This window comes from Phodopus roborovskii, unplaced genomic scaffold, assembly GCF_943737965.1.
Source record: "Phodopus roborovskii unplaced genomic scaffold, PHOROB, whole genome shotgun sequence".
Classification (NCBI taxonomy): domain Eukaryota; kingdom Metazoa; phylum Chordata; class Mammalia; order Rodentia; family Cricetidae; genus Phodopus; species Phodopus roborovskii.
In genome coordinates this window covers 30,805,001-30,821,719 of record NW_026126525.1, presented here as the reverse complement: position 1 = coordinate 30,821,719, position 16,719 = coordinate 30,805,001, and the positions used below count along the sequence as shown (strand labels likewise).

Below are 16,719 nucleotides of genomic sequence, written 5' to 3'. Positions count from 1 at the left end.
TACTATATAGGCAAGAAAACTGAAACAAACTGAAGAGTCCTACTGAAAACCACAGTAATATCAAGTAGTAAAAATAAGGCACAAATTTAGACAGCTTGACTTGAAACCCAGTTCTTGCCCAAGAATTTAAAAAGGCATTTCTTTCAAAATCACTTATAGGTTCATAATATATATTAATATCATTTTTCTAGCCTTGCATTATGCTGGTGAAGCCTTTAAGTTTTCTATTATGCTAAGAGCATAGAATTCATAGAATGGTTTTAATAGCTTGGGAAATGGATATACCTGGAGAAAGGAATGGGTATTAAAATGAAATGGGATTTGAGTCTTCTATCTGCTTCTTCAGAGTGCTATAGCTTAATTACATCAAATATAAACATCATTTGTTTTTAAGTTATATAAAATGGTGGCTTTTGCACAGCCCCTGCAGCTATTCCATAGTAAACCGTTCTACATAAAACATGGAACTGATGCTTTCTTGGATAGTGGGCAGGTAGTATAAGTACATGTGTCTGGCATTTGCACTTACCCAACAATTATAAAACTCTCATCTCCTACCCCTTTCTTACCTCATTAACTTTGTCTCTACAATGAGGATTAGAAAATGTAATTTACAGAATTTCAATGACAAATGCAAATAACTCTTGTATAATCTGTCTAATTCAGACTTCTGTAGCTTCTGATTTTTTTTTTTTTTTTTGTGCTCCTTAGCCCCCCTAGATAAGTGGTGGATAAAGATGCTGAGAACGCAAAGGAAGGATGTAAGAGTCCCATCTAGTGGCAGACTTAGGAAAGCCAAAGAACATTGAACTATATAAATGTCTTCCAGAAAGACCCAGACATTTTATCTTTTAGTTACTCATTCTCTACTTGGTGAAATACTTTAGCATGGATCATCAGAAAGCAAAATAGAATGCCTCTATTGGTTTCTTCTCCATTCTTTCCTTGTTTTTCCAAACCTATGAATCTTTTCATAATAGATTTGCAATTCTGAATTAATTAAAACATTGATATTCATGACTGAACTACTCTATCCTTAAATGTCTCAAAGGACATGATTCAGCTCTTTATCATAATTTGATAATCAGTTTCTATCAAACATATCCCACATTGCTTTCATCACTTAAAGCCAAATCTTGCAAACATGACCTGTTGACTCCTAGTGTACCTTACCAAAAATATAATTCCCATAATGTAGCATGGCTCATATCTAACCTCAAGATTACTGAAGTCAGTGTTGCCCAGAATCACCTGCATTATAGTAAGAGTGGACATAGAAATAGTCAATTGCAGTTGCCTCAGACACCTGCTGTCCTTTAATATAGTCAAACGTGATGTGACTACTGCTAATTTTCAGAGTAACATCGGGATTTCTTGAATTTAAGATAAAATAGCACATTTGGCACTATAACAATAAGACAATAAAAGAAGAGCAGACCAACAAAGAAAGCCCTTTTCTGTACAAACTCCCCACTGTTATCAAATCCATTTTCTATTTCATTCTTGTAAATTGCATTGCCATGAAATGCAGGGTGAATGTGGAAATGTTAATCACTTGGGAGACTTTTTATAACGTTCTAAGGTGATCTAGCTGGGAAAATATTATGCTATTTGTGATGAATAATGCATTAGAAAATTTTTATCTCAAAAGTCATCCAATTAGAAACTATTTCCTTGAAATGACAAAACACATTTATACATCACTAGCAGCTTTTTATAATTTTTAAAATTTAAACCTAAATATGCAAATTCAAAAGTTTGTTGTAGTAAAAATAAACATATCCCACCATAATAATGTCATGCACCTATACAACAAGGGAAGAATTAAGTAGCAAAGTTATTGTTCTCCACTTTATAATTTCAAAGTATAAGTGCTGAAAACAAAAGCTACACTTGAAAACGTAAGTCAAATCACAGACAAAGGATAAGTAAGACTGACAGTGGTATCTGGGAGGCTGAAGCAGGAAAAGCATCATCCTTCATGGCTTACCTGCTCTTCACAACAAAGCCTGAGTCAACAAACCACAAAAAACTACAGAAAGAAAAAAATTCTTCAATACCCACAGTCTTCCTCATACATTATATAGCATTATAAAGATTTTATAGATGGTTTCCAAGACAAAATGTATTGGGCAAATATTTTTAGAAGACAACTTTTTTCTTATAAGGACTATATAATGATGCAACTATGAGTAGTTACATGCTTACAGATGGTTTAACCAGAGTAATTTGCTTTAAGATTCAAGCTATAAGATTTGGAAACAAGTTATGAAAAGGTTAATACTTATTTTATTATATGTCTTGCTCGAGTAATTGATAGGAAAACTTCAGCTATAGGGCAAGGCAAACAATCTTCTTCAAAATTCAGCTGCTGATAGCAAAGACTGATGATTAGAATTTAGATTTTAGTGTTGTCCTCAAGTTCTGATGTGCTTTTAGTAAACACTATTCTCAAAAATCAAAGAATATATAAGTTGTTTTGGTGTTGATATGGTGTTTGATAATGGGAAGGGGGTTATGGAGAGATTACGTAGTACAAGCCCTCTGGACAACTTAGTGGACCAGTTTTCTTGACTGCAAGTAGGAAGGCAATGTTGCTGTTCTAACTAGGAATTTGTTTTCAGAATTAAACAACAAATAAATTTGACATACATAGTTCAGCATATGGTATCAATAGGATGTTCATACCACGGTATTCTTAATATTATTTTTGAACTAAAAATGAGAGTGCTTTAAGTGACTTTAATAATTATGATTATATTAATATTTACAAGCCCTTGTCAAAATTAATACAAAGTTGATCAACTAAACTAACAATAGCATATACTTTTAATCTCCTTCTTATACCCTTACTGAAGAGTGATAATATTTCATTTATGTTGATAAAGCTTAGGTAGGCTACCTACATAACTGACAAATCATCTCAGCCAGAACTAGACTCGAAAGGCTCCCTAATTTTCCTCGCCACAGCTTATTATTGTATTTTGCTTCAGTCGCTTTCCTAATTGGCAGTGGGATGGCTGGGATGAGATTGTGACAGCAGCAGGGAGAAAGGCTGCTGGTGGGCTGGCAGCTTGCATCTGATTAGCATGTGCTGTTCTGTGCCAAAGTCAATTCTGAGATGCCAGGTATGCCTCCTGTTAGCATTGTACAGCCGGTGCCTCTTGGAAAATGGAGACTGGAAATAAACTCTGCCATGTACAGGCTTTATGCTCATTATTTTCATACCCTGCCACCATCCACACATTATACTCCTTCTAACACCTTCTTGTGAATTTCAATGAAAATTATCATTTTCCTTCTAAGACTTCCCCATCTCTTTAGCTGCAAAGACTGAATTTGTTACTCATCCAAAACTTTCATCTAAGCTATCCTTTTGGGCATTGTTTGTTTTACCTTGGGCTTCTATAGTGCTCTTTCCTGTCATAGCCTGCCCTCATCTACCGTCTTCAAATTAATATGTCTATGTGTACTAGCCAGGGAAATAAGATGGGTAAGTTAACACGGTTTTGAGACTATGGTCAATAAACTGTAAGTCTCTAGGTAACTCCTCAACTACGTATCAGTCAAAGGTTGTCCATGCATGGATATGAGTCCTTCTACACTTTAACAAAACTTATTTTCCCCTCTAATAAAAATATTAGCATACAAGCATATATATATATAAATTTGTTAGCTACTACCAATCATAGCCCTTCAAGATCTCTATTCCTTTACAGAATTTGTAGATACTCAGATACAGGAAATATGTCTGTCTTTCATTTATTATTTCATGCATCCTCTTAGCATTCCCCCAATGGAGATAGCACATGTTTGTATCCAGAAATTAAATGGATTTTCACACCACCAGAGAAACTAGGATGCAAGGAGGAACCTATGAGATTTGTACAAGGTCCCTTACAGTAGGGGAAAAGACCAAGATCTCCTGAGCATAGTGTCTTTTCATAAAGCTCTTTTCCTTCTGTTGGTCTGCCTTGTCTAGCTTCGATGTGATCATATTTGTTTTATTGTCTCATATTTTATTTTGTTTAAAAAATAAAAAAGAAGAAAAAGAAATTCTATAAACCTGCCTCAATTTGAAGTGAAATATTTAGAAAGGGCATACGTTAACAGCCATCAGCAGGGAAAGAAGGATTGAGTGTTAAAATTCAATGCAGGATTTGCTGTCCTTCATATGCCCCTGTGTACATACATAATGCAGAGCTATATTAATTACAAAGAATAACTTTCAGAACTTTTGCCAAGAATGCTTTTACCATTTAAAAGCATCCATTTGAAAGAAAATTGATTTTAGTCCTTACATCTATATTTGCAAATTATGTGATCTCTCTCTCTCTGTCTCTCTGTCTCTGTGTGTCTCTCTCTCCTCTTCTCTCCTCTCCTGTCCTCTCCTGAGTGCTTGTGTATGTACATGCTGGTACATATGTTTATGCAGGTGTGCCTGGATATATATACACATGTGTGGAGAGCTGAGCACATTAGGCAACATTCCACAGAGACTTTCTTCATTTTATTTAATTTTTCAAATATTTATTTGGCATGTCTATGTGTGCATGCATGCCATGGTGGACTTATGGGGGTCCGAGGACAGCTTGAAGGAATTGATTCTATTCTTCTACCATGTGTCTAGGGAAACTCTGTTTATAAGGCCTGGAAACAATTCTCTTACACTCTAAGTTGTCTCCCTGTCTTTCACCTTGTTTAATGAGACAGGGACTCTTACTGGCCTAGTGCTTGCTAAGGTATTCTGGCAGTGAGCAAACCCTGAAGAAACCTGTTGTTTTCATTACTCCAGAGCTGGAATTAGCAAGCATGCCACTATCATCCCCACACCCTTTTGTTTTTTCATTCATGAATTCTGGAATCTGAACTCTGGTCCTCATACTTGTGGAGCAATCATTTTGTTGACTTTTCAACTCTCCCCAGCTCTTAGTTTTGGTTTTCAATTTATAAATACAATTTATCACAAATAATTTTAAAAATGTATATGTTTTTTTAGAGTCAATCTGGCTGCCTTAACACTGCTGACACCTTTGCTGTTTTGGAGTTATATCTTGATGTTTTCACTACACCTCTACATAAATGGACATTTTGTACAGGTTTCTTTTAAAATCTGAGTGCCTGTGTCATGCCTATGCCTATGTCTGTATGCTAGGGAAACTTTGTATAGACCTTAGTAAAATATCATTTTCATCATATTCTCTATTGAACAAGTAATATATTATTTATGTTGTACAACTTATATATTTACACAAACCCTCTCTGCTCTCTTTTTCATTACTATATAGTTATTCTACATAAAATCTCTTCTATCTGTTCTTTAAAAGTCAGGCAGCCTTACTTTGAAATCATTAACATGAATACTTCTGCTATTTCTGGCAACATCATGTTTTTGTTTTTAATCAGTAATTTTCAAAGCTGGAAATATGTATCTCAGAAAATATCTCTGCATTTGAAATTCTGAGAAATGATTGGCATTCAAATTCAGTGTTGCTTTGTTCAGTCATGAAGATGGTTGGTGCTAAATCTATGAAAACTTAAGCAGACTCATCATGGAGTCCATTTGGTACTCTGTGTTTTTCTGTCCAACATGTCTAGTTACTCGCTGAACTTGGTTTAAATCTCCTGAGATATTTTTAAAGTTAATTTGTATTTTTCTAGAAATCTATCCCATCAACATTACTTAATTTGCTGGTGGCTACTTGTCATTTAATTTTCTAACAGTCTGTTTACATTCTGCAAAGTCCATAGTAAAGTCTACACTGTATACAAGTTTCTGTTCTTTTTTCTTTTGTCTAGTAGTTTCCCAATTCTGCTGATATATGAAAGGAACAAGTTGTTGGTTCTGTTGACTTAAGCTACAGCCTTCATACCATGTTTTGATTTCCTCTCGTTTCTTTTCCTTGATTCTATTGTCATTTTGTTTTGGTTTTCTGATCTAATATGGTAATTCAGATTATTTATTTACTTGAGTCTTTTTCTTCATTAATTTAGGCATTACTTACTATGGATTTTCCTCTGAGCTTTGCCTTTAATAAATTCTATAATTATGATTACATTGCACTACCCTGTATTTGGATATTCTTGCCTAATCTGAGTTCCTAAGTGGCTTACTGTTTGGAAAGCTGGTTCTTTGTGTGCTTGTTTCATTCTCAAATGTATTCAGTTCTCAGTCACTGATGCCACTGTTATAGTTTGAAGAAGGAACTTGGAATGATTTCTACCAGTTTATTTATATTAAGAACTTATTTTTATCCCCAAACTTCATCTGTATTGGATAATATTCCATGTACACTTGATGAATGTCGTAACTGTTTTGTAGGGCATTGATTTCTTTGATTTTTCTCTCTCCAGTATGCATTTTACTATTCTGCATTTTCACTGTCTCATATAATTTTCTGTATCTTTGCCAGTGTCTTTGCTCATCTTATTTAAGTTTTGAAATGTTCTCAACTATTTTAACATACCTTCACTTTTTAAATACTATCTTTGTAGTTTTTCACATGAATAGTTTATGTGGTTTTGCTTCACTTCTTTTGTACTCACAATAGCTACTGATACTTAGAATGGAATATATCCTTACTCTAATTGTGTATAAAGATGCAGTGAGTTTAACAATGAGAAATTGTCCACTGCTGTGGATCATGTGACTGCCTCCCATTTATTTGATAGACATTTATCATTACCCTGTAGAACATATTTTCCATGCTCTATGACAGTAACTATGTGCACTTACTTTCCAGATAATGAGTGAGACATGCTCAAAACCAAGTAAGTTTAAGTTTAATAAGATCTGGTTGGTTATTATATAATAAGATCTGGTTGGTGCCATTATATATGGGTATTTACAAAGCATAAGAAAAGAAATGTGGAGGGTACTCGTTCTTGAATACTTTAGTGCACCTTTGAGTGACACAACAGTGCATTATTGTACTATCCCTAATTTACTTATTCACACTCAATCCACAGAAATATTGAACAAAGTATGTACTTGGAAAATAGCCAACTTATAAACCACTTATGTAAACAACTTCAGTGGTTTGTAATGAAATAGTATTAATAATCTCATGCTATATCACTATAAAGAAAACACTGATATTAAATAAATATGTGCAAAAAATTTTAAGCCAATGTTTGTTTCTAGATAAATCTTAATTTAAATTTCATCTTTAAAATTATAATATATATATATATATATATATATACATTTTTAAAACAAATATTGCTCAGCTTACTCATTTATCCATTCTCTTTTTATTACCCTTTTCTTTTTATTTCATTTTTTTTATTTTATACATCAATCCCAGTTTCTTCTCCCTCCCATTCTCCCATACTTCCTCCCAATCCCCCTCCCATCCACAGGGAACATTAGGCCTTCCAGGATAGAACATCAAAATCTGTTAAATCATTCAGAGAAGAACCTAGGCCCTCCCTCCTATCTCTAGGTTAAGAGAGTAACCCTCTATGGGGAATGTGCTCCCTAAGTCCTGTCTTGCACCAGGAATATGTCCTGGTTCCATTGTCAGAGGACCAATAGCCTTCAAACTGAGACACATGTTCAGGGGGGTTGGGTCGGTCCAAAGCTTGTTTCCCAGCTATTAGTATAGGAGTCCATGAGCTCCCCTTTATTCAGGTCAGCTGTCTCTGTGGGTTTCTGTAACCTGGTTTTGCCCCCTTTACTCATTACTTCTCCCTCTCTGCAAATGGATTCTAGGAGTTCAGCTTAGTGGGTGTCTGCTTCTGTTTCCATCAGCTACTACATGACTCTAGGATGGCATATAAGGTGGTTATCAATCTCATTATCAGGGAAGGGCATTGAAGGTAACCTTTCCACTATTTTCCACTACTGCTCAGATTGTTATTTGGGGTCATCCTTGTAGGTCTCTGGACATTTCTCTAGAGTCAGTTTTCTCTTCAAACCTATAATGGCTCCCTCTATTATGGTATTATTATGGTATCTTTTTTTTTTTTTTTTTTTTTTTTTTTTGGCTCTAGTCTATTTGTCCCCTGACTCAATCTTCCTGGTCCCATATGTTCTCTTCTCTTCCCTTTCTCTTTCTCAAAACTCCCTCTACATTCACTCCCCCTAATCCCAATATGCTCAGGAGATCTTGCTCCTTTCTCCTTCTGTGGGGAACCTTGTGTGAATCTCTTAGGTTCCTCCTTGTATTCTAGTTTCTCTGGAATGTGAATTATAGGATGGTGTATCGTGGTTTAATAAGGATCAGGATAAACAAATAGGCCAAACAGATGTTTATTCAATGAGAAATAACATAACACCTAGACAGATGAATACCAGTAGGTTCCAGGGGATGCTCTCCTCTCCGTCTCGCCAGCCAGAGAGCATTCCCTACTCCTCCTCAGACCTAGTTCCACAGGTCACTTCCAGCCCTGGATCCACCCCCAAATGGGCATGGTCAGTGCCACAGAAGCAGACAAAGTGAATATATTACTACACTGGTGATCCTTTGCTCTATGTCTAATATCCATATATGAGTGAGTACATACCAAGTTATGCTTTATGTGAATGGGTTAACTCTCTCAGGATGGTTTCTTCAAGAACCATCCATTTGTCATGTAGATCTGGCAGGTCATGTGAAGTAGGGACTAGGGCTTCTCTCCTGTCTCTATGTTAATGTAGTTATCCCTCCATGGGGGAATGTGTTTGCAAGGTCCTTTTGTGCACCAGGGATACATCCTGGCTCCACTGTCTGAGGTTCCCATAGACTGCTCAGTCCTTCTGGCTGAGACCCATATTCAGTGGGGCCTGAGTCAGTCACATGCTGGCTTCCCAGCTATCAGTCTGGGGGCCCATTAGCTCCTCCTTGTTCAGGTCAACTGTCTCTATGTGTTTCTGCAGCCTGGTCTTGTCCTCTCCATCTGCATGTGGATTCTAGTTTGGCTCAGTGTTTATGTATGGGTGTTTGCTCCTGATTCCAACAGGTATTAGATGAGGGCTCCATGGATAAGTTAGTTGTTGATCTCACTATCCAGGATGGGCATTTATGGTAGCCTTTCCAATGATGCTCAAATTGTTAGTTGGCAGCAGTCCTGTAGTTTTCTAGACCTTTCTTTGTGTTCAAATTTATCTTCAAACCAATATTGGCTCCCTCTTTTATGTTCTCTCTCTCTCTCTCTCTCTCTCTCTCTCTCTCTCTCTCTCTCTCTCTCTCTCTCTCTCTCTCTAGGTTGCTTCCAGGTTCTTACTATTACAAATAGTACTGCTATGAACACAGTTGAACAGATGTCTTTGTTGCATGGATGTGGATCATTTGGGTATATGCTTAAGAGGGGGATTGCTGGGTCCTGTGGTAAACTAATTCCCATTTTCCTGAGGAACCGCCATGCTGATCTCCAAAATGGCTGTATGAGTTTGCACTCCCACCAGCAGTGGAGGAGTGTTCCACTTTCTCCACATCCTCTCCAACATAAGTCATCACTGGTGTTTCTAATTTTACCCATTCTGGCAGGGGTAAGATGGTATCTCAAAGTTATTTTGATTTGCATTTCCCGGATAGCTAAGGATTTTGAGCCTTTCTCAAGTGTCTTTCAGCCTTTTTGATTTCCTCTAATGAGAATTCTTTCTTCAGTTCTGTAACCCATTTTTTATAGGTTTATTTGGTGTTTTGTTGACTAATGTCTTAAGTTCTTTGTATATTTTGGAGATAAGCCGTTTGTCGGATATAGGATTGGTGAAAATCTTTTACCAGTCTGTGGGCTGCCTTTGGTCTTGCCCACTGTGTCCTTTGCCGTACAGAAGCTTCTAAGTTTGAAGAGGTCCCATTTATTAATTGTGTCTCTCAGTGTCTGTGCCCCTGGAGTTATGTTCAAGAAGTGGTCTCCTATACAAATTTGTTCAAGGGTACCTCTTACTTTCCTTTCTAAGAGGTTCAATGTGGCTGGATTGATGTTGAAGTCTTTGATCCATTTGGACTTGAGTTTTGTGCATGGCGACAGACATGGGTCTATCTGCAGTCTTCGACACACCATCATCCAATTGTGCCAGCACCATTTGTTGAAGATGCTGTCCTCGTCCCATTGTATAATTTTAGCTGTTTTGTTGAAAATCAGGTGTTCATAGGTGTGTGGGTTAATATCAGGATTTTCAATTCGATTCCATTGGTCTACCTGTCTATTTTTATGCCAATACCAGGGATTTTCAGAACTATAGCTCTGTAGTAGAGCTTAAAGTCAAGAATGGTGATGCCGCTTGAGGTTCTTTTATTGTATAGGGTTGTTTTGGCTATCCTGGGGCTTTTGTTTTTCCATATAAAGTTGATTATTATCCTTTCAAGGTCAGTGAAGAATTGTGGTGGGATTTTAATTCGGATTGCATTGAATCTGTAGATTACTTTTGGCAAGATTGCCATTTTTACTATGTTTATCCTACCTATCCAAGAGCTTGGGAGGTCTTTCCATATTCTGGTATCTTCTTTAATTTCTTTCTTTAGAGTCACAAAGTTCTTATTATATAGGATTATATAGGTCTTTTACTTGTTTGGTAAGTGTTACACCAAGATACTTTATGTTGCTTGTGGCTATTGTAAAGGGTGATGTTTCTATGATTTCTTTCTCTGTCTCTTTGTCATCTGAAAAAAGTAGGGCTACTGATTTTTTTGAGTTTATCTTGTATCCTGTAGTTTGCTGAAGGTATTTATCAGCTGTAGAAGTTCTCTGGTAGAGTTTATTGGGTCTCTTATGTATACTATCACATCATCTGCAGATAGAGACAGTTTGACTTCCTTGATCTCCTTTTGTTGTCTTATAGCATTAGCTAGAACTTCTAGTATGATATTGAAGAGATATGGAGAGAGAGAGGGCAGCCTTATCTTGTTCCTGATTTTAGAGGAATTGGCTTAAGTTTCTCTCCACTCAGTTTGATCTTGGCAGCTGGTTTGCTATATATTGTTCTTATTATGTTTAGGTATGTTCCTGTTATCCCTGATCTCTCCAAGACCTTTATAATGAAAGGGTGTTGAATTTTGTTGAAGGCTTTTTCAGTATCTAGAGAGATGATCATATGGTTTTTCTTTTTCAGTTTGTTTATATGTTCGATCACTTTGATAGATATTCATATGTTAAACCATCCCTGCAATCCAGGGATGAAGCCTACTTGGTCATGTTGGATGATTTTTTGTATTGATTTCCTGATTTCTATTTTGTTGATTTCAGCCCTCAAGTTGATTATTTCCTGGTGTCTACTCATAGGGGTGAGTTTCCTTCTCTCTGTTTTAAGGCTTTAAGATTTATTCTTGAATTCGGTTTGCCGGTATTTTATTGACTATTTCTGCATCGATGTTCTTTCTTAGTTGTGTCTTTGTGAGGCTTGGGTACCAAGGTTATTGTGGCCTCATAAAAAGAGTTTGGCAATGAACCTTCTGTTTCTATTTTGTGGAACAGTTTGAGGAGTATTGGTATTAGTTCTTCCTGGAATGTCTGGTAGAATTTTGCACTGAATCCATCTGGCACTGGACTTTTTTGGTTGGAAGGCTTTCGATGATTGCTTCTATTTCATTGCGGGTTATAGGTCTGTTTAAATTGTTTATTCTTGATGTAATTTTGGTAAGTGATAGTTATCCAGAAATTTGTCCATTTCCTTTGAATTCTCAATTTTTGTGGAATACAGGTTTTCAAAGTATGACCTGAAAATTGTCTGGATTTCCTCTGTGTCCGTTGTTATTTTCCCCTTTTCATTTCTGATTTTGTTAATTTGCATGTTCTCTCTCTGCTGTTTCATTAGTTTGGATCAAGGTTTGTCTATTTTGTTGATTTTCTCAAAAAAAAAATCAACTCTTTGTTGCATTGATTTTTTTGTATTGTTTTCCTGTTTTCTATTTTGTTGATTTCAGCCCTCAAGTTGATTATTTCCTGGCATCTACTCCTAAGGGGTGAGTTTGCTTCTCTCTGTTCTAAGGCTTTCAGTTGCTCTGTTAATTCTGTTATGTGACTATGCTCTGTTTTCTTCATATGGGCATTTAGTGCAATGAACTTCCCTTGTAGTCCTGCTTTCAAGGTGTCCAATAAGTTCAGGTATGTTGTGTCCTCATTCTCGTTGAATATTAGAAAGTTCTTAATTTCTTTATTTTTTCTTTGACCCAGGTGTGGTGCAAATGCACACTGTTCAGTTTCCCTGAGTTTGCAGGTTTTCTGCTTATTTGTGTTGTTGTTTAATTCCTATTTTAATGCATGGTGGTGTGATAAGGTACAGGGTACTATTCCTATTCTTTTGTATCTGTTGAGGTTTGTTATGCCACCTAGTATGTGGTCAATTTTTAGAGCAGGTTCCATGTGGAGCAGAGAAGAAGGTATATTCTTTTGTGTTTTGATGGAATGTTGTAATGATGTCTGTTAAACTCAGTTGAGACATAACTTTTGTTAGTTCTTTTGTTTCTTTGTTGAGTTTTTGATTAGTGGTCCTGTGTATTGTTGAGAGTGGTGTATTGAAGTTTCCCACCATAAGTGTGTGAGATTTTATATAAATTTTGAGTTAGTAGCGTTTCTTAACGAATGTGGGTGCCTTTGTATTAGGTGCATAGATGTTCAGAAGTGAGTCTTTGTGTTAATGGATTTCTCCTGTGATGAAAACGAAATGACTGTCTTCACCTCTTTTGAATAATTTTTGTTTGAAGTCTAACTTGTTAGATATTAGGATAGCCACACCTGCTTGCTTCTTGGTTCCATTTGATAGGAAAATCTTTTCCTAACACTTTACTCTGAGATATTATCTATCTTTGAAGAGCAGATGTGTTTCTTGTATGCAGCAGAAGGATGGATTCTGTCTTTGTATCCATTCTGTTAGCCTCTGTATTTTTATAGTTAAGTTAAGATCGTAAATGTTGAGGGGGAGTAGGACCATTGATTGTTGATGCTTGCTTGTTTTAGGTTTGTTGTTAGCAGTGGTATTGTGAGTATATTTGTTCTTCTTTTCCCTTGGTTTCTGGCTTAGTTTGATTATCTGTTGCCTACATTTTTGTGGGCGTAGTTACCTTCCTTGGGTTGGAGTTTTCCTTCCAATACTATCTGTAGGGCTGGATTTTAGATATGTATTGGGAAAAATCTGGTTTTGTCATTAAATATCTTTTTTTCTCCATCTATATTGGTTGAGAGTTTTGCTGGGTATAGTAGCCTGGGCTGTCATCCGTGTTCTCTTAATACTTGTAGAACATCTATCCAGGACCTTGAGGGTTTCCATGGAGAAGTCAGTTGTAATTTTGATAGGTCTGCCTTTATATGTTACCCATCCTTTTTGCTTCGCTGCTCTTAATATACCCCACATTTTAATAGGGTTATTTGTTGTTTTAGTGACTAACTTCTTGAGTTCTTTTTATATTTTAGAGATCAGCCCTATGTCAGATGTGGGGTTGTTGAAGATCTTTTCCTAATGTGTGGGCTGCCGTGTGGTCTTGTTGACTGTGTTCTTTGCCTTACAGAAGCTTCTAAGTTTGAGGAGGTCCCATTTATTAATTGTTGGTCTCAATGTCTGTTCCACGTCTCATGCACCAATTCTTTCAAGGGTACCCCCCACTTTCTCTTCCAAGTGGTTTAGTGTTGCTGGATTTATATTGAGGTCTTTGATCCACTTGAACTTAAGTTTGGTGCATGGCAATAGACATGGATCGATCTACTGTCTCCTTACCCCTTTCTGTCATTAAAGTTTTATTTTTTTTCATACAATGTATCTTGGTTGTATTATTTCCTCTCTCTCAAATCTTCCTAGACCTTCCTTACCTCAGTACTCACTCAACTTCATGTCCCCTCTAATCCTTTCCCCAATTCTATCTCTGTATTAAAAAAGGAAAATAACATACAAAAATTAAAAGGATTTAAATAAACTAAAGAACACAAAAGAAAGAAAAAAGGAAGGAGGGAAGGACAGAATAAAGAAAGCCACCATATCAACCAACCACATTTTAGAAGTTGTCCATACCTAGCAGTAGTTTGCCAAAACAAATTAGTATTCCATCCTTTTCTTAGTGCATATTGTGACTGTTTATATCTTTCTAAGACTGTCCTATTAAATTGGAAGAAGTTTCTGCTATTATACCTGAGACTGGATATCAGTGGAAGATTATATGTTTAGCTCTTTCTATGTACTAGTTTATTTGATGATAAAATTGTCCTTTCTTCCTAATTTTATGATTATTTTATTCAAATTTTAAGTATCTAATTTTCACCTATTAAAATTCATAAGGATTCTCTCACCTGGTTCCATATTCACCCAACAAATTTATCTGCTATATAAATTCCATTGCATATTAACCAGTGATTCCCATATTTATCAATAAGCACTGTTGTCTGTTTCTGTTGTATACACTACTTCCATTCACATACTGGGCTGAAAACTGATATTACAAGTAACTATAAAATCTAAATTCACTTAACCTAAACAACATTAATTTTTCTAACATATCTATTTTGTTCATTTTGCTTTGTTATTCAACAACATGACAACATTATTCAATTAAAGAAATAAAGGTTACCTTAAATATCATTGTAAACCTTCCTTTTTCTATTGTTTTGATGAATATCTACCCAAACTCTTGGATCTATTCCTTACCTTTCATTTTTCTTCATTGCCTTTATTTTCCTTATTAGTAATATAATTTTATTCCATTGCACTAAAGTATCCCTCTAACATTACTCATTGTCTCTCAGTTTTTCTTACATTTCAACTTCTACAAAAGTACCAAATTTTTCTATAATATAAATGGGATCATATTAATCATAAAAAGAATAACTTTGAAAAGTGTACATTTTAGTAAATCCACCACACAGCATAATATCTATAACTAACAATGCTGTGAGATGTGATTAAATTATGTATAAAGAATGGAACTTGTGTTTACTGCCATCACAACATAAAAATGGAAAGGAATAAGAGAAAACTGGAAAGTATTGACCATGATATTTTCATGGATTATATAGAATAAATATGCATAACTGTATAGTGTCAATAGTACTCAGAAAAGTAGTTATCAAAATAAAATATATAGAACTTATTAAATAGTAAGTCTTTCTCTTAGGGCTTTACCAATGTCATGACAATAGAACACTGAATAGGATTACCTATTTTTGTAGCTGAAGTTTCATTCTCTCATATGAACAGCAACTCCCTTCTCATTAAGGCCTAGAACCATATCTCTATATAACTTCATTGTCCATCACCAAAACAGTTGTCATCAAACATACCATGTCCTTTCATTCATCAATAATACTGAGCATTATATTCTCCTTGGTTATGATTTTGCTGATCCTTTCTGCTAACAACACTCTTACTCATTTTAAAGACAAGTCTCAAACATTAAATTACCATTTTATTCATTGAATTTAATATAAGAGAATAACCTTTAAGTTGCTGTACCAATAAGGAAGTGCTTCTGCAATAAAGCCTTCATCCCACACTGCCATTATCCTTTAGTTATTCTGCTTCTATCCACTAAGCAAACCACCTGATGCAGAAGCTATATTTTGTGTGTTTAGCTTTTCCAGTTCCTGGTGCAGACATGAAAACATGTTCTCAACAACATGTTCATAAGTGAATGAGAGTACCCACAAGCACAAAGACACAAAGACAATCCATTTCTTATAGAATGTGCTCAGTCTTTTCTATGTCAGAAAAATTACTATCAAATTCTCTTGCATTGTTTTAAGAACTTGAATTTTAAGTGGGCCTGGCTATGTGTGCCTTAAATCTAAGCCCTACAGAGAGTAAAGGCAGTTTCCATTATACAATAGAACACACCACAAAGGGGAGGAGGTGGGAGTATAAAATACTCTACTCAAATAGATGACTTTCTCTCTCATCTAAAATGCATAGATTACATTTCTTCATTACAAAACACAGCCAAAGTAAATATAGAAAGTCTAAACTCATGATATTCTCCTCTTTAAAACTGAAATTGCCTTTCCTTGTTTTACATAAGAAAATCAAATGCCCCAATGGAAGTAAAGAAAGTCTAGCTCAATATTTTCCATGTTCTGTAAGAGGGAGAATTAGCATCACTTTTCTTGAAAAGAAATGAAAGAAAGAAAATGTTAGCACAAACAGCCTTTAGATATAATATTCTTCATCCTTGAATAAAAAAAACAAAAAAAAAAAACCCACACCTTCATCTGTTAGAATAGAGACAAAGCAGTGTGATTAAACAGAAAAATAAAAATAAAATAAATAACTAAATGTTGTTCCAAGATATTTGAGTAATTTAAATCCTTGAAAAAAATGTGGTACTGATTATAGTTTACAGTCAGAACCTTGGTTTTCTCATCTATAAACTAGAACCAACATTCCCTGCACTATGCATTACAAGTCATGGGTATGATGAACATAGAGACAGAATAACTTTGAAGTAAAATGTGCTGTACTGCAGGTATTCACTCACCAAACACAGTTCTTGCAGGCACAGATTCTCTGTTAAGCCAGAATGACACTTGGGAAAGAATGACAGTCATGATGCAAGGCAGATAGGTCTGAATCACAAAATACCCAATTTTTCTTTTCAAGTGGAAATGAGCTGTCATTACAGTATATTCACCTGGAAGGAGAATGCAAGAAGCTTAAGGAACTGTAATTGTCAATAGTCAGAACAATTTAGAAATGGGAGGAATTAGAAGAAGAAAAGTTCCTGATTAAAAAAAGAAAGGAAGGAAGAAATGATCACATGAATTTGATGAAAACTTTGAGAAATAAAAATGTCCTATTGCAACAAAATATTTTTTAAG

General features: G+C 35.5%; 1 protein-coding gene across 1 annotated transcript in view; it reads right to left on the bottom strand.

The window, feature by feature from the left end:
* The window catches only part of Gabra2 (gamma-aminobutyric acid type A receptor subunit alpha2), a 136,585-nt gene that overhangs the window by 24,318 nt on the left and 95,548 nt on the right, over positions 1 to 16,719 (bottom strand). Inside the window, exon 7 of the mRNA XM_051198333.1 lies at positions 16,380 to 16,532. Within this exon, the coding sequence (XP_051054290.1) occupies positions 16,380 to 16,532 (153 nt within the window). The remainder of the gene's footprint in view (positions 1 to 16,379; positions 16,533 to 16,719) is intronic.